This window comes from Schistocerca serialis, chromosome 7 (genome assembly GCF_023864345.2).
Source record: "Schistocerca serialis cubense isolate TAMUIC-IGC-003099 chromosome 7, iqSchSeri2.2, whole genome shotgun sequence".
In the NCBI taxonomy this organism is placed as follows: Eukaryota; Metazoa; Arthropoda; class Insecta; order Orthoptera; family Acrididae; genus Schistocerca; species Schistocerca serialis.
Genome location: NC_064644.1, coordinates 179152788 through 179174599, shown reverse-complemented (window position 1 = coordinate 179174599; position 21812 = coordinate 179152788). Strand labels below are relative to the sequence as shown.

The following is a 21812-nucleotide window of genomic DNA, read 5'->3' as shown; positions in this document are numbered from 1 at the left end:
ATTGGCATACACAATTTCAGTGATGTTCCTGATGTGAGTATCATAGATAGATGTCAAAAGACATGAAAGAGGGTCATGTTTAATTTCAGTCCAGCCATTTTTAAACCGTGTGAACCATTTGTAACATCTACATATATACTCCGCTAGCCACCAAGCGGTGTGTGGTTGAGGGCACAATTCGCACCAAAGTCATGTTTCCCCCCCTCTGTTTCACTCGCACATCACGCAAGAGAAAAATGATTGTCTGAACGCCTCAGTACGAGCTCTAATTTCCTTATCTTTGAATGGTGATTATTGCACGATTTTAAAGATGGTGGTAATAATATATGCTCTACATCCTCAGCGAAGATTGGATATTGGAATTAACACTGAGTCCAGCTTAATCATTCATCACCATGGGATTCCTGCTTCATTTGGTGCGTCTCTGTAAAAATTTTCTTGAGTTTCATGCAAAATTTAATGCAGACACAACTCTGTCTTTCTGAAATTCAAAAACTGTGTGACATAATGTTCTACTCAATACAGCACTGAACAAGAACTAACAGACATACAACAATAAAACTTCTATCAGTTTCACATTAAATACAGGTGTATGCAGGGTTTCCAACTGCACTTTGCTCCAACACACTACTGGCACAAAATTATGAATCTTCTGGAATTTTTTGAACAGGCCTCATACAAAAATACTGTCATCCAAATTTCCACTTTCCCTGGTAGATTTTCCAAAAATTTTCTTTTAAACAAACCTTTTCCTGGTAGTTTTACACACACACACTGCTGATGTCAGGCTATCACTGGTACACAGTAAACTCATGACAAAGAGATGGAAATACAGAAAAGATAATTAGGGTAGAGTAATTTCAGGTGCACAAATGAGGGAGAACCAAAAAAGAGAATTAAAAGAAATAACAGTGGCTTAAGAAAAAAACGAAACAAACAATGTAAGCCTATAACACAACAATGTTTTCTTTCAAAAAATATATTGAGGCAAAAACAAGATTGTAAACAGGTATAGCTTTAGTACCAGTAAGAGTCCAAAATCCTTAGCTTGTAGCTATCTCTACTTTTCATAACCCATCTAGCACTGAGCAATTTTCATTAAAGATGAATAATTGTCTTTCATCTCATCAATGCATAGTCCATCACAGTAATAACAATAGTATAAGGCTAGACCACTACAATAGAATCTAGGTTAAGCAGGAGGAGTGAAATGTGGGACTTTTTAAATAAGCAAAAACTTCGGATGATACAAAGAGCACAAATTTTTATTTTATCTGTTGATTAAATTAAACTTCATTACAATTAATTATATACATCTTTGTATATTTGTCAATACTGTCAAGAATCTACATAAGCAAACTTTTTAAAAACATGGCTACATTTTCCACATCACAGTCAATTACAAATGACTGAATGGGAAGCCATACCTTTTCTTTGTAAACAGATACCCCCTCCTCTCCCAAAACACACACACTGGACACTTCATTACCAAAACACACACACTGGACACCTCAGTACAACAGCTCTAATGGAGCAAATAAGCTGATTCAACAGTGCAACATCCCTGATGCACCTGATTGTTTTCATTCTCACTATTCTGCACCTGTTGCCTTAATGGATTTGTATTCATTTAGTTTGACTTTTGTATATACATGCAAGTGTTATACAGTGTTTACAACAGGCTCTGTATTTCAAGGCTTAGAGTGCAGATTAATCCTGATTTATGCTACTTGTTACCTTAAGTAAGTGGAACTAGTCCACACATTTTTCATTTACTTGTTTGTTCTGAGTTCTATTATCTCCCTTTTCTGGTCCTCTGTACTTGCACACACTTCAGAGAACCATATTATATAGAAATGACAAAACTGTGTTAATATACTGCCATATATTGGAAAAAGGTTGTTACACAAAGTGTTTGACTGGTATGGCTGCACACAGAACAAGTCCACTGTGGACACAGATGCTAACAAAAGGTCTCAGGCATGTGAGCAGCTAATAATATTATCTATCCACTGAGATTATTTTTTAAGTGCTTCAACAAAACTCAGTAAATGTGTTGACGGCAGCAAAAAACTGGAGCTAGAAGAGAAAATGTAACACAACACTGGCCTTCCTACAATCTTGATGTATTCCAGCCATTTCATACACTGCTAGAATTTACTGTCATAACAGAAAAAGTGATATAAAAGACCTATAGTTTTGTGTTACAGGCTGAAGTAGTCAAAATATGTTCATGACACAAAAAATTAGTCATTTTCATCCTAATGGCATGTAACACATCCATAAGATTTAGTAATAGCTTTGGTATGAACTTCATAAAGTTCTAGCAGTAGCAGACATACAAGAATGGACATCTTGGGAAACAAGTGTTTTTTATGTTAATAAAGTGGACAAGTTTCACAAATTGGTTGTTGGTGTTCTATATCAGAGATCCAGCTATCTCGGCTAAAGAATCCATTTTTAGATAATTAAATAGTTCAGAAATTCACAGAAAATTTCACAAACTCCTCCACTCTCATTACAGGACTTCTGAGACTGATGAGAAATATGATACTGGAAGTCATTCACATACAAATAGCAATCCGATTTGTGTAAATGAACAACATGATTTCAATCCTACACAATCCAGTGTTGGTGTTCTTCCACATAACTTTTGGTCTGGTGTTAGTAACCACCTCTTGAATGTAGTTCTGCTCCAACTGTCCATGAAATTCAATTCCTTCCAAAGTATTCAGTTTAAAAGTGTTGTGATGAATTGGCATTTATGTTTTGCAGAATTTTCTGTCCTGTATCAAAGCCATTTATATCACAAACTGGGACATATATCAGTGCTCCCCATCCATGATGACAGTCATTTGGCCATGATTCTGGCATTAGCTCCTTATAGGTTGAAAACTCTGCCACTGACAGTAAACGAATAGCACAACGAATAAGGGTAAACCTATGAAATTTGTGACTTTCTGCACAAATAGTTCTTCAGCAGACTCAAACACATAACATAGCTAGGTTCTTTTATTCCACATCATCAAAATGAATCCTCACTCTGCTAGCAGTTTATGTAATTTTGAAACTTTTTGGTAGATTAAAACTGTGTATCAGACCAGTACTCAAACCCTGCTGCCTGAGCTATCCAGTAGTGTTGAGCTACACTATTAATTAACATTTATCATGGGTTGCAATGTTCCAGCTGCAATCCAGTGATAGATATCAGAAAATTATTAATTATTTAATAGCTACACAGGCTGTGAAGTAGTACCCTGAAACCAATGAAACTGTTCACACTACTGCAACACTTTGTCTGTGAATTGATACACTTACTTTTGGATGCCTTTGCTCCAGGTGTTTTCTCAGGTGACCACAAATACTGTACTGCACAATTTCTTAACTTGCATCTCTTACAGAAAAATATATCCCATATAATTAGACTGATCTATTATTCTGTTGACTACTACCTGCAATCGCACAAAAAACAGAATGCAAAATATCTGTAATTCAGTCTCCTGTAATACATCACATTACAGGACGGCAGTCAAGAATGCTTAACATACTTGGAACTGTCAGTGTATTAAAGCTACCACATTGGAATAGTGGCACTACCTGCACAGTGGAATGACACAGCATTTGGCAGTTCACTCCTGGTGTGCATGTAAGAAGGTGGGTGGTGGGGCTATTTGCAATAGCAATGAATACTGTACCACTTGATGCTCTGGCTAATAGCATAATTCTGTGTTGTCTGTATGTCCTGTGTGTTTCAGGGTGTTGATTTTCATTGCAGTTCTGGTATGGAAAGGCTACTTAGCCACTGTATTATTCATTATAGGTGGCATAAAGCAAACATGTCAATTATTACTTTAACAAGTGACAGAGATAGTTTTCCAAGAATGTAAATATTTCTAGAGAAAGTCAGGCAGAAACAGTGGCACCCAGCCCCCTCTGTGCAGCATGCATAACACAACTGCCTTCTTACTTGCATGCCACTATAACTGTTACTATAGGAATAAATAAGCTTAGCCTATGAATAGCACACCAAGCACACAGAGCTATCTGTGCATAATAAATTGTGAGAGGGAACTCTGAGGCTGCTAATTCCAGTAACGAGGCATGAACAGTATTGATTTGTTTAAAATTCCTTGAATTTTATCCAAGAATGAGAGCTATCCCATTTATATTACAACTAATATAAACTGATTAAATTTCTGATTGATATCCAAAATCAAGATGAATCTTCCTTTGGCAAATACTACCCTATTAAAAATATAATAGGGTGCAAAATGGAATGAATTATTTGTGTAGTGAGCAAGAACATTTGTGTCATGATATAAGAAAATACTGATATAATGGCTGAAAATTAGCTCATTTAAGTGCTGTGGACGAGTTAACTTGTCATGTTCCACTGCTCCCCAGATGCTGAGTACCTGTTGAAACGGGAACCCTGGGTTTTCCTGAAGCGCTATTGTCATGTTTGTGCGTCCTGTTCCACCATCTTCCTGCTGCGAACGAGCTACTTCCATATCTTTTTGAATAAAAAGGTATAGAGTATTTATCAAAAAACATAGGCATAGGTGTCTCTTTGCATGTTGTTTCCTCGTTTTGATCTCTTGAACCGCTTACGAAATATGCCAGTTGTTATGACCACACGATTCCCGATGCACAGAGATAGAAATGGGCACATCGAGTGGTATTGTCTAATGGATACAAAAACCATTAACTTGAGAACGAAATACCGCATCGTTCTGCTGAAAAATTTAAATAAAATTTCGATGTCTTATCTACATATCACATATAACAATGTATGAGCTACAATAAGCCATGCGCAAAATTTAAGCAATGCATTTAGACCCCTGGAAACCCTTTAAAATTTCGTGCAATGCTATACTTAATTTGACGCAGCGCAGTAACTATGACATATAACGAAAAGAAATTCTGTTCTTTATCGAGCGAAGATATCGGACTACAAGATGAGCAACATTTGGTGAGCAGTACAGCCACAACAAAGCCGCACTCTGCACTGGATACAGAGAGAACGTCTGTAACTGCGAAAGTTTTTTCGCTGGTCTCTCTCCTTTCTTTGTCTTGCGGCTTAGGTCCGTGCCCAGACAATTTCTGAACAAGGTTCGGTCTCTCAGATCTGGTGAAAATTTTTCAAGGTTAGTCATAGCAGAATGGTGCTATACTCCATCTATTCTCCTTAAACTGTCAACCTTGCAATGTTTTGCTGTCGGTTGCGTTATCACCTTCGTTCTTTGATGTCGACACGTGTTACTGAGAGGTGTTAGGATCTCCTAGACCATACTTCGAGGCCGTGCGGTTCTAGGCGCTTCAGTCTGGAACCGCGTGACCACTATGGTCGCAGGTTCGAATCCTGCCTCGGGCATGGCTGTGTGTGATGCCCTTAGGTTAGTTAGGTTTAAGTAGTTCTAAGTTCTAGGGGACTGATGACCACAGATGTTAAGTCCCATAGTGCTCAGAGCTATTTGAACCAACCATGCTTCGTGAAGGACTTAACTGTTTTCTTCAGTATGGTACCATAGTACAAAATGTGTTCTCAGGAACATGTCAGTTTTTAACTTTCCCGAGTTTGATGAAATTTTTTTATCGGTGAATAGAGGAAGATGTCAGTGATATAGATCAAGAAATAGACGGAAAAGACGACGATTTTCCAATAGCCAATGATCACAGTTATGTACCGAACAAAAGCATCATTCTGGGGGAGAACTTCAGGACAGTTGTGATGAGGCTCCGTCTGTTTCTACAACAAAACACTTGGAAATGTTAGTTAAAATTAATCAGTTTTGCAGACCTTTTTTGAGGGCAAATTTAAACCCTGGAATTTAGTTTCATGTGGAAATTTTCTTGCTAAAGAGATAGTATAATTTTTCAGGATTTAAAATTCAGTTCTCTAACAGTTAATTTATGTTAATCAATTGAAACAACCACAGAAAAATATGTGATTTTGTGTGATAAATAATTGAATGATGCAGGCTTTATTTAGTGCAATAAAATAAACAAGAAATATTTAAACAATAATTAAACAACTGCGATAAAAATACGCCAGTTACATTGCTCTGCACATTTTTTTATTGCGTAAATCACAATGAGCTCATTTCGGCATTTGCCATCGTCTTGCGTTCTGTAAATACTTTAATAGTCGATAGCCTTGATATTATCAACTATAGCTATGTTTTGAGAGGTATTACACATGACTGGTGTTTTTACCTTACATGTAATCTCGATGCTGCCACATGCTGTCTTTGTTGGACTTTGTATTTACACGTTACTTTTATGTTCTTTGTGGGCGTAATTCTACGTCTGACTTTTAGATATATGAGAAGTCAGTTTTTTGTGCGTTTTTTTCCTCCTGACAACTTGGATCAGAGATATTTACATAGTTACCACCAGAAGTTGGTGATGTGTGGAAATTCGGTTATGTTTTGATTACTTTCTTAGGTTTATTCCAATTACGTTTTTTACATGAAATGTCTTTTGGTTTTTTTGAGATTTTTACGTTTTATTTTTATTTTACAAGTAGTAATTTTGTTATGGCCTATGATTTGTGATGTTTTCTTGCTGTTATATTTTTGTTTTGTACTGTTTATGCTGTTACTGTGGAGGAGGGTTACTTAATATCTCTGGTTTCTTTATTTTATCTCTCTTCCTGCTTTGTATCAATAAAGTTTTTAGCATATTTTTTGTGTTTGATGTCGGTTTGTTCATTCAGTAAATTTTGAGCTCATTTTGTGCGCGTGATTATATCTCTATTTCTTGAAGGATGTTCACGAATGCCATTTAGAGAGCAGTGTAACTGGTATTCTTTATCGCAATCGTGTCACTACAAGACATATTTTACGCTGTAGGCCGAAAGAAGAAAAATTGTGGCCTTAAATAATTGTAAAAATGAATGTTGTATGACATGAGCTAAACATTTCAAATGATTTGTGCCTTCACTCTCGGTTCAAACGTAGGGGTCCCGGACAGCCCACCCACCCATGCTGCAGAAAAGTCACCTCCTATATCCTGATTATCCGCAAACTGGATCTGGATACACTACTCACGACCCACCATCACAGCCTGAAATCTGTCCCGAAAGTAACCGTCTGCTGCTTGCTAGTGAAACACGAACTTCCAGATTCGAGTCCCAATCCAAATGGCCGTTTGAATCTACAAAGTTTCAAAATTGAGCACACTTCACTGCAGAGTGAAAGATTCATTCAGTAAATAAAATCTTTTTAATTAGGCAGCTGAGCTGCCCCTTGGGGTGTCTCAGCCGACAACGCCGTGCGACTACTTCCCATGCCCCTACATCTGCGCGGGTACGCGGTCAGTCGTGTTCGTTTCCCGGCGAGGCGTCGTGCGACGGAGCCGGCGCCAGCCAGTGATGGAGCGGCGAACTACAGCTGCGTGATGGCCGGCTGCTGGTACGGGTAGCGGCGCGCCTCGGCTGCGCTGAGCCAGAGCTGCGGCGCGTGGCGCGCGCGCTTCATGGCGAGCCTCAGCAGCCAGTTGTACAGCCTGCGCAGCGGCGCGAAGCGCAGCAACCAGCGCAGCAGGCCACCCACGAAGAGCAGTGTGAGGCGGTCGCCCAGAGACAGCGCGGCGCGCAGGCGGGCCGCCGGCTCGCGCAGAGCCAGCAGCTCCCCCAGTAGGTAGCACAGAGACACCGAGAACGGGGGCCCAGGCACGTACAGCGCCACGCCTGCCACCATGCAGCGCGACATGTGCTCCCACTCGGCCGTCACGCGCTCCATGCTCGGCGCCACCAGGCGCTCCACCACCTGTTTGTCGCAGACACTACATAAGGCTCGGTGAAACATTAGTACATTAATGTGATCTGCACCCGTTCAATATTTATTGACAGTACCACAAGGTTATTATAAATGATTGAAGCGATTTCACAGAGGTTCGAGACCTCCCTCGGGCACGGGTGTGGGTGTTTGTCCTTAGGATAATTTAGGTTAAGTAGTGTGTAAGCTTAGGGACTGATGACGTTAGCAGTTAAGTCCCATAAGGTTTCACACACATTTTTTTGATTTCAAGATTTTCTTTAGCTATGAAGTGCATTCAAAAAGTAATGCACAATTTTTTTCTCAGCCAATTTCGATTGAAAAAATGCGTAATTTGTTGTCGGACATTGTGGAGTGTTCCCACTTCAGTCCATATGGCTTCATTAAGTTCCCATCAGTCGCGGCATTATACATGGCCTTCAAAATGGCGTCTGTAACTGAGGTGCATGCCGAGCATAGAACTCTGGTGGGAAACTAGAGCATCTCGGATATTCAGAGGCTACAGAAATTTGACAGCGAACAAAAGCGTGGTGAGTCATTGGGCGAGGCGTCTGATATCATCGCAAGGTCGTGCCGCCCTGCCGCACACAGGTATGACTCCTGGAATGTTGGAATGTGCGACCACTCTCATTTGATGTGATCGATGGATCATCAAAACTGCTCAGCTGGACGTCTGTGTTGGTAGTGCTGACACACTCGTCCACGATGTGTGGTAGTTAAAGATAATACGCCCACTGGCTTCCTCGCCATCTAACAGAAGACCGTAAGAGCAACGAATGACCATCTGTGCAGAATTGCTTGTGCTTTACAAGGCTCATCGTGTCAATTTTTTATCGAGCATTGTCACAGTCAATGAAACATGAGTTCATCACTTTGAACTGAAAACGAAACTGCAGTCCATGGAGTGGTGCCACATCAGTTCTCCGAAGAAACAGTTCGAAACTGCACACTTAGCTGGTAAAGTCATGACAATGATCTTCTGGGATTTTGAAAGGTTTATTCTGTTTGATTGTTTTTGTTTTGTTTTGTTTTATGGCGCAAAAACAACTAGGGTCATACGCGCCCATGTCATAACTGTAGGACACAAAGACAAAGAGAGGAGTTGAAAGCGACTACGCGGTAATTCCAATCGACGGAAGAGAAGGCAGCAAAAAACAGGGACTTGGAGAAAGGTCCATAAAATACACCACAGAGAAACGGAGGTCCTGCACTGAAGATTAAATTCCTTTGCCACATTGCTACGTCAGATAAAAAGGAAAACGCGGTTGACAATCTGTGCGTCCTTCGCTAAAACAGCCGATAACTCAGATAGCAAACACAAATGAGAAAGTAATTTGTTAAAAAAAAAAAAAAAAAAAAAAAACGGCATTTCGCCAGGAAATGTCGGACCGTCAAAAATTGAGGGCAATGACACAAAATGGTGGGGGTGCACCATTTCACAAATGGCGATGGCTAAAAAGACAGTGCCCGATGTGCAGCCTAGCTAAAATGATCTCCTCACGGCGAAAGGACCAAGAGAAGGTCGTCCAAGCCGCTGGGAGAGGCTTAATAACCTGGAGTTTGTTCCCATGAAGGGAGGACGTCCTCCCTCATGGTTCAACGATCAACTCTGAAGTGTATTGTGCTACCCTCAGGAAACTGAAGAAACGACTTTAGCGTGTCTGTCGCCACAAAAATGCAAACGAACTTATCTTCCTCCATGAAAACGCAAGGCCTCACACCAGACTGCACAGCCCAGGGAAGCTCACAGAAATTCATTGGACTGTTCTTCCTCGTCCACCCCACAGCCCTGTTCTCGCACCTTCCGGCTTCCATCTGTTTGGCATAACGAAGGATGCACTCCGTGAGAAGCAGTACATGGATGATGGGGACATTATTGATGTGATGAGACGTTAACATGGACATCAACCAGTAGAGCAAGATCATGTGGACGTACAGGTCCTCCATGTAAGGTGGCACAAGGCCACTGCATTAATTGGAGATTAGATGAAAAACAGAGCTTTGTAGCCAAAAGTTTGGAGAATACGAGGGTGAGTCAAATGAAAACCTTAAATTTGTGATAACAATTCGAAATTTCGCGCCATTATCCTGTAAGTTGGTAAGCATGCTACAAACAGCGTGCAGAATGGCCTGTAGATGGCAGCATAGTGCAGATGCACATATACAATCGTAGTATCGGTATAAAGATGGCTGCCCCACTTGCGGCTTGCACCAGGGAAGAACAGCGTTCTGTTATTCGGTTTTTGCGTAGTGAAGGTGTGAAACCTATTGCAATTCATCGACGAATGAAGGTTCAGTACGGTGATGCATGTTTGTCACAGCAGCAAGTCTACGAATGAAGTAGGAAGTTCGCAAATGGTGTGACTTCAGTGGAAGATACTCCTCGTCCAGGTCAGGCACAACAAGTTGTGACTCCACAGAACACTGCACCAGTTGAAGTCATAGTGAAGGAAAACCGCCTAGTGACACTGAATGACATTGCAGCATGTTTACAGATTAGTAATGGTTCAGCACACCACATTGTGCATGATGTGCTCCAGTTTCACTAAGTGTCTGCAAGATGGTTGCCACGGCAGCTGACTCCTGAAATGAGAGAACGACATGTTGATGCTTGTGAAGAACTTCTTCGGCACTTTGAACGGGAAGGTGATGGTTTCCTTGCAAGAATTGTTACTGGGGACGAAACCTGTGTTCACTTCCACCAACCGGAAACGAAGAGAGCGAGCAAGGAATGGCGCCATCCATCATCACCAAAACCAAAGAAGTTCGAACAGAACCATCAGCAGGGAAGGTTATGTTGACTCTCTTTTGGGACGAAAAAGGCGTCATTTTGGAGCATTACATGTCTAGAGGGACCACTGTCACCAGTGCATCATACAGAGATCTCCTAAAAAATCACCTGCAGCCTGCAATCAAATCAAAGCGACGAGGATTGCTGTCAGCAGGTGTCCTTTTGCAACATGACAATGCAAGGCCCCACACTGCCTGTACAGCAGTTGCAACAACCAAGACCTGCATTTTGAGTGTCTTCCTCATCCACCATGCTCACCAGACCTTGCCCCAAGTGATTTCCATATGTTTGGACCACTCTAAGACGCAATGGGAGGAAAGAAATTCTGTTCTGATGAAGAGGTAAGCCACGCGGTACATGAGTGGTTGTGCGGACTACCAAAAGAATTTTTTTCTAAAGGAATTTATGCACTGTGTAAGCACTGGAGAACTTGCATTGGGTGCGGGGGAGATTATGTTGAAAAGTGGTACAGCTTTGTACCACTAATGCACAATAAATAATATTTTAAAAAATATTTAAGGTTTTCATTTGACTCACCCTGAAAGGTATGTGCTGAGATTCGATCAGGATAGAGCCAGTGAAAAATGTCGATAGTTCCCAACCGCAAGGTTGGACGAGTAGTACATCTTCGAGTAGTAAGATCTTTGACAGCTAACAGAGCTAGGTGCACGCGGTAAAAGTTTGAGTAGTGGTGAGGAGATGCACAGAGACAGCATACGTGTTTCGAGTCGGAGCTAGATGCCTGCAGGAGGCAGCCGGGTCGTGACAGCATCAAAGTAAGAATTGGCGCTACACACATAATAAGCTATATATTGAGCGAAACTCGGCACATACCTGGGGAAACTAGAAAGAATAATTAATAAAATAGGTTTTCTTTGGTTAAATAATGCCTAAAAGCTAGATAGAAATCCCATTGTTGATGCAATAAGCGTTTTGTGAAATTTTCTCGTAAATCCATGCTTTAGAAGTTTTTTTTAGTTTTTCACATGTACCTTAAATGTTTGGACAATGAATATTTTTTAGATAAAATTAGAGTTTCATCTCACACCTTATGTCGTTCTCCGCATCCTGTGCTTGCATTGAACCAAAAGGTACATTAAAGTAAAGTTCCCATGAGTAAAGCTAATAATTTCATTTATCAGAGTAAAATAATCTACATGCCATTGCACAGTTGGCAAATTATTCAGATCAGGACAGAATTTTTATTAAGTAACAAACAGGGCCAAAATGAGTAAACTTATCTAGAATGACAATTCTATGCCATTGCACTACGGCTGAGTTGAATGTATGTTTTATTATCGGCTAAATGGGAAGGAGTGCACGAGCTGAGTCCACAGACGCAGTCAGATGCAGGTTGGTGACTTTCATTTATTTTTACCACTAAACTTTCATGCAGTCAGATGTGTATGTTGAGTATTAATTTTCTAACAATATTTTCATGCAGTCAGATAAAGTTCAGTTCCGTTAAATACGCAGTCAGATGCAAGTTTTATTAAAGGCTAAAGCAGTCACATGCAGTTCAGTCTAGTTTAAATAGAGAATTTTTGTTAACAACACTTTCAACCCTCATAATAAGGTGTATTGGAACACTGAATAAAATTAACCTGCTTTCATAAAAAGAAATGTGTTGCATTATTTATTGAATGTCCCTCTTATATTACCTGACATATTGTCACAGGCATAAGATTTCTTCAATATTTTACAAATTCTCCATATTTACGCCCCTGCTGTTTCTGCAGATATCAAGTTGGTAATCAAGTTCCCTCCCTCGGTGCAGCATGTCTCAATCAATGTGTTCAAAAGCACTGTTGATGTGATCTCACATTTCTGGTAGATTTATTGGTAGAGGAGGTGTAGACACTGAACTTTTCACATAACCTCGCTCAGAATTGTCGCTTGGGGTTAGGTTGCGAGAGTATAGAGGCCATGACATGAATTTCTGATTCTCAGCCCCACCACAACCGAGCCATCAGTTTCCCAATTTCCTGTTTAAGAATTCATTAACATAGTTATGGAAGTGGGTTGGAGCGCCTTTCTGTTTGTAGGTGAAGTCCGCACTGTCAGTCTCCATTTGTGGCATGACCGAATTTTCCGTATGTCCAGATAAAGATATCCTGTAACAGTCTTTTCGCAGAAGAACAAAGGACCGCAAACTTTCAGTGGCGAGACTGCACAGAACACAATAACTTTTGGGGAATCTCGAATGTGCTGCATGATAGTGCGGGGATTCCCTGTGCCCCAGATTCGCACATTATGCCTGTTCACAGCGTCAGTCACAAAAAAATATTGCTCATCACTGAAGATGAGTTTCTCGCAAAACCCATCACCATTCATAAGCTGCTGCAATATGCCAAAGACTCAAAATGTCTGTGCGTCATTGGGAGTCAGGGCTTCTAGCAGTTGCAGGCGGTAAGGTTTCAACTTCAGGAGTTTCCTTAAGATCTTCCAAACGGTCGGTTGTAGTTCAGCTCTCTGTTCGTCGACTTCTGTGGGCTAAGTGTGAAAGTCGCCCGCATTTGGTCAACCGTTTCTCCACCCACTGTCGACCGACCAGTTGATCTCCCTTTGAAGAGGCATCCTGAAGCTTTAAACTGCGCATACCATCGCCAAATGGAGTCGGCAGTTGTTGGATCCTTGCAGAACTTCGTTCTGAAGTAACCGTGCAGTGTTATGGCAGACTGATGCGATTGCAGCTCAAGCACAAAATACGCTTTCTCGGCGCCTGTCACCATCTTGCCTAATCCCTCACTGCTGTGCTCTCGTGACAGAAATCTGAAATGCGGCTGCAACAATACAAAGTTTTTGAGTTTTTCTATGAGTGTTGAGTTTTGTGAAAATATGTCATTTACTACAGCTACCGTGAATTTATGAAATCGATTCAATGATTTGCAAGAATTTTGTACTTTGTCAGATCCTCAATAAACACTGCGTGGTCAAAAGTATCTGGACCCCTGTCAAAGGATATAAATATGGTGTCTGAAACAATACAAAATTTTTGAGGTTTTCTATGAGTGTTGAGTTTTGTGAAAGTATGTCATTTACTATAGCTACAGTGAATTTATGAAATCGGTTCAATGATTTGCAATAACTTTGTACTTTGTCAGATCCTCAGTATACAATGCGTGATCAAAAGTATCTGGACCCCTGTCAGAGGACATTAGTATGGTGTGTTCTGTTACCACTCGCCTTTATGACGGCTTGAATTCTGCTGGGGACATTCTCAGTGAGGTGTCTGAATGTCTCTGGAGGAATGACAGTCCTTTCTTTCACAAGACTGAAACCAGAGAAGGTAGTGACTTTGGACGTTGCGGTCTGGAGAGAAGTCTAAGATCTAACTCATTCCAAAGGTATTTCGTTGGATTCAGGCCAGGACTCGGGGCAGGCCAATCCATTTCAGAAACGTTGTTGTCCACAAACCAGCTGCCTAACAGATGCTATTTTAAGACAGGGCGCATTGTCATGCTGATACAATCAATCATGGTCCCAGAACTGTTCTTCTACAATACGAAATACAAAATGCTGTAAAATGAGATAATATCCTTCGACGTTTAGCGTTTTCTTAAGTGCAAAAAGAGGACCATACCATAACTGCGAAAAACAACCCTCTACCGCAACATCACCTCCTCTGTACTTCATTGTTGGCACTACACATACACTGGACTCGCATTCGGGAGGACGACGGTTCAATCCCGCGTCTGGCCATCCTGATTTAGGTTTTCCGTGATTTTCCTAAATCGATCCAAGCAAATGCTGGGATGGTACCTTTGAAAGGGCACGGCCGACTTCCTTCCCCATCCTTCCCTCATCCGATGAGACCGATGACCTCGCTGTTTTGTCTCTTCCCTCCAAACAAACAACAACAACAACAGCACTACACATAATGGCAGGTTTGCCACATCCAAACCCTTCTATCAGATTGCCACAGAGTGTAGCGTGATTCATCACTCCAAATCGTTTACAATCACCCACGGTCCAGTGGCGTCGCTCTTTACTCCATCTCAAGCGTCGCTTAGCACTGACAAAAGAAGTGTGTGGCATATGAGGAACTGCTCGATCATAGTGCCCCATTCTTTCTAGCTCGCTACGCTCAGTCACTGCGCTAGATGGACTGCTGGTAGCACTTTGGAACTCACGAGTGATCTCTTCCGCCGATATCACGCAAAATTTTTCAGCAAGCCTCCGCAATGCCAGACAGTTCCTGTCCGTTAGTACTTGGGGTCTGCCTGGTCATGATTTGCCTGTGGTTGTCCCTTCCCGTTTCCTCTTCACAGTCTCATCACCAACAGTTGACTTGGACAGCTTTAGAGTGGTTGAAAGGTGCCTGGTGGATGTGTTAATCAGGTGACACCCAATGACCAGCCCACCTTCGATGTCACTGAGCTCTCTCGACTGACCCATTCCGCTGTTACCGCTTCTCTGCTGTCGACACAATACTCACCAATACACGCAATTTTATAATAATTCCAATCCCAACGAAAGCAGGTGTTGACAGATGTGAAAATTACCGAACTATCAGTTTAATAAGTCACAGCTGCAAAATACTAACACGAATTCTTTACAGACGAATGGAAAAACTGGTAGAAGCCGACCTCGGGGAAGATCCATTTGGATTCCGTAGAAATGATGGAACACATGAAGCAATACTGACCCTTCGACTTATCTTAGAAGATAGATTACGGAAAGGCAAACCTACATTTCTAGCATTTGTAGACTTAGAGAAAGCTTTTGACAATGTTGACTGGAATACTCTCTTTCAAATTCTGTAGATGGTAGGGGTAAAATACAGGGAGCGAAAGGCTATTTACAATTTGTACAGAAACCAGATGGCATTTATAAGAGTCGAGGGGCATGAAAGGGAAGCAGTGGTTAGGAAGGGAGTGAGACAGGGTTGTAGCCTCTCCCCGATGTTATTCAATCTGTATATTGAGCAAGCAGTAAAGGAAACAAAAGAAAAATTCGGAGTAGGAATTAAAATCCATGGAATTTTGAGGTTCGCCGATGACATCGTAATTCTGTCAGAGACAGCAAAGGACCTGGAAGAGCAGTTGAACGAAATGGACAGCGTCTTGAAAGGAGGATACAAGATGAGTGAAGTTGAGGGAATTAGATTAGGAAATGAGACACTTAAAGCAGTAAATGAGTTGTGCTATTTGGGGAGCGAAATAACTGATGATGTTGCCGGCCGGTGTGGCCGAGCGGTTCTAGGCGCTTCAGTCTGTAACCGCGCGACCGCTACAGTCGCAGGTTCGAATCCTGCCTCGGGCATGGATGTGTGTGATGTCCGTAGGTTAGTTAGGTTTAAGTAGTTCGTCCGCAGCTCGTGGTCGCGCGGTAGCGTTCTCGCTTCCCACGCCCGGGTTCCCGGGTTCGATTCCCGGCGGGGTCAGGGATTTTCTCTGCCTCGTGATGACTGGGTGTTGTGTGATGTCCTTAGGTTAGTTAGGTTTAAGTAGTTCTAAGTTCTAGGGGACTGATGACCATAGATGTTAAGTCCCATAGTGCTCAGAGCCATTTTTTAAGTAGTTCTAAGTTCTAGGGGACTGATGACCTCAGATGATATGTCCCATAGTGCTCAGAGCCATTTGAACCATAACTGATGATGGTCGAAGCAGAGAAGATATTTGTAGACCAGCAAGGGTAAGGAAAGCGTTTATGAAGAAAAGAAATTTGTTAACATCGAGTATAGATTTAAATGTCAGGAAGTCGTTTCTGAAAGTATTTGTGTGAAGTGTAGCCATGTATGGAAGTGAAACATGGACGATAAATAGATTAGACAACAAGAGAATAGAAGCTTTCGAAATGTGGTGCCACAGAAGAATGCTGAAGATTAGATGACTAGACCACATAACTAATAAGGAGGTACTGAACAGAATTGGGGAGAAGAGAAATTTGTGGCACAACTTGACTAGAAGAAGGGATCGGTTGGTAGGACATGTTCTGAGGCATCAAGGGATCACCAATTTAGTACTGGAGGGCAGCGTGGAGGGTAAAAATTGTAGAGGGAGACCAAGAGATGAATATACTAAGCAGATTCAGAAGGATGTAGGTTGCACAGGATAGAGTACCATGGAGAGCTGCATGAAACCAGTCTCTGGACTGAAGACCACAACAACAACAAAATGCAATTTTATACTGGTGGGTCCACTTCTTGCGACATTTAGTGGTCAGTTTCGCATGACATAAGGGTGTCTGGATACTTTCAATCAGATAATGTTTTGAGACCACCATCACATCATTATTAATATTCTGTAAGACCAGAAAACTGCAACCAGTCACACATAGAGTTTCGACCCTATTAAGCTCATCTTCAGATTGTGAACGCTGGAGTTGTCGTCCGATGATGTCCCATATGTGCTCGATTTGAGACAGATCTGATGATTGGGCGGGCCATGGCAACATGTCAACACTCTGTTGAGCATATTGGGTTACGACAGCAGTATGTGGCTGGAACTTATCCTGCTGGAAAACACCAACTGGAATACTGTTGATGAATGGCAGCACAACACATCAATTCACCAGACTGACGTACGAATTTGCAGTCAGGGTTCGTTGGATAACCACGACAGTGCTCCTGCTGTCACACAAATTTGCACCCCAGACCATAACGCAGGTGTAGGTCCAAGGTATCCAGCACGCAGACACGTTGGTTGCAGGCCCGCCAATTGGCCTACTCCTTACCAAAACATGGCTATTACTGAGGTAGAACCAGTTTCCACCAGAAAACACAATCGACCTCCACCCTGCCCTCCAATGAGCTGTCCCTTGACGCCTTTGAAGTCGCAAATAGCGGTGGTTTTGGGCTAGTGGAATGCACGCTACACGGTATCTGGCTCGGAGATGTCCTTAAAGCAACCGATTTGTAACGGTGCGTAGTTTCACTGTGGTGCCAGCTGCTGCTCAGATTGCTGTTGCAGATGCAGTACGATGTGCCAGAGCTACACGCCGAACACGATGGTCTTCCCTCTCGCTAGTGCCACTTGGCCGTCCAGAGCCTGATCATCTTGCTACCGTACATTGTTGGGAAAATACCAGAGCTCCAGGCGCTAATAGAAAGCACTGATGCTCAAATCGTTATAGGCACTGAAAGCTGGCTAAAGCCAGATATAAGCTCAGCCGAAATTTTTGCGAAGAACCTAACGGTGTTCCGAAAAGATAGGCTAAACGCGGTTGGCGGTGGCGTGTTTGTTGCTGTTAGAAGTAGTTTAACTTGTCGCGAAATTGAAGTAGATACTTCCTGTGAGTTAGTATGGGCAGAGGTCATTGTTGGCAACCGACCTTCCAGTTCAGATGACACAGTTGCTGAAAGGTTCAAAGAAAACTTGAGTTTGATTTCAAACACGTATGCGACTCATACGATAATAGTTGGTGGTGACTTTAATTTACCCTCGATATGTTGGCGAAAATGCATGTTTAATTCCGGAGGTACGCATAAAATATCATCCGAAATTGTGCTAAACGCGTTCTCTGAAAATTATTTCGAGCAGTTAGTTCATGAGCCCACGCAACTAGTAAACGGTTGTGAAAACACACTTGACCTCTTAGCAGCAAATAATTCTGAGTTAATAGCCAGCATCAAAACCGATTCAGGGGTTAGTGAAAACAGGGTTGTCGTAGCGAGATTGAATACTGCAATCCCCAAACCCTCGAAAAATAAGCGAAAAGTATACCTATTAAAAAATCAGATAAAAATTCACTTGACGCCTTCCTGAGAGACAATCTCCACTCATTGCAAATTAATAATATAAGTGTAGACCAGATGTGGCTTAACTTCAAAGAAATAGTATCAGCAGCAATTGAAAGGTTTATACCAAATAAATTAACAAACGGCGGAGCTGATTCCCCTTGGTACACAAAACGGGTTAGAACACTGTTGCAGAAACAACGAAACAAACATGCCAAATTTAAAAAGTCGCGAAATATCCAAGATTGGCGATCCTTTACAGAAGCTCGAAACTTAGCGCGGCCTTCAATGCGAGACGCCTGTAACAGTTTCCACAACGAAACTTTGCCTCGAAACCTGGCACAAAATCCAAAGAGATTCTGGTCGTATGTGAAGTATGTTAGCGGCAAGAAACAACAATGCCTTCTCTACGTGATAACAATGGAGATACTATAGGAGACAATGCTGCCAAAGCAGATTTACTAAACACAGCCTTCCGAAATGCCTTCACAAAAGAAGACGAGTAAATATTCCGGAATTCGAATCGAACACAGCTGCCAACATGAGTAACGTAGAAGTAAATAACCTCGTAGTAGTGAAGCAACTCAGGTCACTTAATAAAAGCGTCTTCTTCCTTTCGGAGTATGCTGATGCATTAGCTCCATACTTAATCATATACAACCTTTCGCACGACGAAACATCCGTACCCAAAAGATTGGAAAGTTGCACAGGTCACACCAACATTCAAGAAAGGCAGTAGGAATAATCCACTAAATTACAGGCCCATATCGTTAACGTCGATATGCAGCAGGATTTTAGAACATATATTGTGTTCGAACATTATGAATTACCTCGAAGAAACGGTCTATTGGCACACAGTCAACATGGGTTTAGAAAACATCGCTCCAGTGAAACACAACTAGCTCTTTATTCACATGAAGTGTTGAGTGCTATTGACAAGGTATTTCAGATCGATTCCGTATTCCTGGATTTCCGAATGGCTTTTGACACTGTACCACACAAGCGGCTCGTAGTAAAATTGCGTGCTTATGGAATATCGTCTCAGTTATGTGACTGGATCTGTGATTTCCTGTCAGAGAGGTCACAGTTCGTAGTAATTGACGGAAAGTCGTCGAGTAAAACAGAAGTGATTTCAGGCGTTCCCCAAGGTAGTGTTATAGGCCCTCTTCTGTTCCTCATCTATATAAACGATTTGGGAGACAATGTGAGCAGCCGTCTTCGGTTGTTTGCAAATGACGCTGTCGTTTATCGAGTGATAAAGTCATCAGAAGATCAAAACAAACTGCAAAACGATTAAGAAAAAAATATCTGAATGGTACGAAAAGTGGCAGTTGACCCTAAATAACGAAAAGTGTGAGGTCATCCACATGAGTGCTAAAAGGAACTCGTAAATAAGTCTAATCTAAAAGCTGTAAGTTCAACTAAATACCTACGTATTACAATTACGAACAACTTAAATTGGAAAAAAACACATAGAAAATGTTGTGGGGAAGGCTAACCAAAGGCTGCGTTTTAATTTCAGGACACTTAGAAAATGTAACAGACCTACTAAGGAGACTGCCAACACTACGCTTGCCCGTCCTCTTTTAGAATACTGCTGCGCGGTGTGGGATCCTTACCAGATAGGACTGACGGAATACATCGAAAAAGTTCAAAGAAAGGCAGCACGTTTTGTATTATCGCGAAATATGGGAGAGAGTGTCATAGGATTTGGGCTGGAAGTAGAGGTGTACAAATTCCCCTTGCAGCCTGCTTGCCCCTAGCTCCTCTGCAACCATTCATGCAGGTCAGCCTGCCGCGACGTAAACACAAGAGTGCGCGTGTACTGAGGCATAGTGGGTAATGCGGCCGGCTTGGGTTCCCGCAAGCCCGGGCTACCTGGGTTCCCGCAGGCCTGCCAAGCTTCACGGGACCCGCTCAGCTTGCTGCGCCTGACAACAGGTTGCGCTGTCAAGCTACTGTGACTGGAGTAGCCAGGTAGTTAGCCCGCAGTTCATTTATCGCAACGGTGGGGGCAGCACAATGAATAGGTCGAACTTTAGTGAGATTGAAAAAAAAATTGACAACTGGTGAATACATGCTGGTAACGAAACAGAGCACAAGTGCCGCATGGGAAACGTTTTCGTTTGTTTATGAGGCCGCTTCAAATAAATCGGTAGGTGTGTCTCAATGCAAACTATGTAAAAAGCTCTTAAGTATTTATTCGGGAACCTCGAGTATGTTACGAAATGTGTGCAAATTTGACAAGCAGTTTCCTCACTCCGTAAATATCTTGAAAGAGGACAAAGATTTAGTGGCCGAAAAGTGCGTCGAAATGTGTGCTAAGGACCTGAGACCATTTAGCAGTATAGAGGGAGAAGGATTTCTTAATTTAGGGCAGACACTAATCGGCATAGGTAAAAAATATGGCTCAGTTGATATTAAAAATATTATGCATTCCCGAGTGACAGTAGCTAGGAAAGTTCAAACTTTAGCTGATAAAGTGCGCAGTAAAATGCTCCCAGATATAGTGCATGCGATTCGTTCTGGTATATGTACCAGTACAATTGATCTGTTGACAGACAATTACAAAGGGGTGCATTACATGTCCGTGACAATGCATAACATAAATTCAGACTGGCGTTTGAATAAATATGTACTGATGTGCTCTGCGTTTCCTGACTGGCGAAAAACTGGCTCGAATATTCGAACGAGTTGGAAGATCGCTTAGAAACTATGGGTGTTTCTCGTGAAGACATTGCCAAAATTACGTTTGTCACAGACCAGGGCAGTAACATTGTCAAAGCTCTCGAAATATATCAGCGTCTTCCATGCATGGCTCATAGTATAAACACAGTCTTGAAACATGTTCTGAGCGAACAGTTTTTGAAAGAAAATATTCCAAATATGTTAGCCATTCTTAATACAGTGCGGGCTACGGTTTCCCCGGTTTCCAACTTCAAGAGAAGAGGTCTCTGTGTGAGACTGAACTCACCTTTAAAGCAGTGTTATTTTGACATGCTTGTATCAGTCCATTCTCATATTGATTCAGTGAAGGCTGTCTTACATAACGAAGGTGCCTCTGATAAGATGCCGGGTTATGACCACCATATAACTGGCCAGCTTATAGCATTTCTTAAGCCGTTTAAAGAAGCCACAGTTGATCTAGAGGGAGACAAGGAGCCAACCCTACATTTAGTTCTACCGTGGTTTTATGCCTTAAAAGCTCACTGTACTGCACGGGATAATGATGAAGAGGTTTGTAATTTTATTCCATCTGAATATTATAGAACCACTTGTGAAATATGTATGTTGATAAGATGTATTTTCAGGACATGAAACCTTTGAAACAAGCCGCCGATGCCTTTCTAGAACAGAAAATGTGCGTTAGTACGTTGCATAAAATTGCTACGATTATGGTGCCTAACTACCGCACATTAAGAAAGTTAACTGAGGATGAAAAAATTGATGTTTACCAAGCAGCACGACAGATGTGTGCTGAAAGTGGCTCTGAGCACTATGGGACTTAACTTCTGAGGTTATCAGTCCCCTAGAACTTAGAACTACTTAAACCTAACTA

At 41.9% G+C, this 21812-nt stretch overlaps 1 protein-coding gene across 1 annotated transcript in view; it reads right to left on the bottom strand.

The window, feature by feature from the left end:
- Positions 1-1242: 1242 nt before the first annotated feature.
- The window catches only part of LOC126412950 (uncharacterized), a 261056-nt gene continuing 240486 nt past the window's right edge, over positions 1243-21812 (bottom strand). The window contains exon 6 of the mRNA XM_050082841.1: positions 1243-7772. Within this exon, the coding sequence (XP_049938798.1) occupies positions 7389-7772 (384 nt within the window). The 3' untranslated portion in view covers positions 1243-7388. The remainder of the gene's footprint in view (positions 7773-21812) is intronic.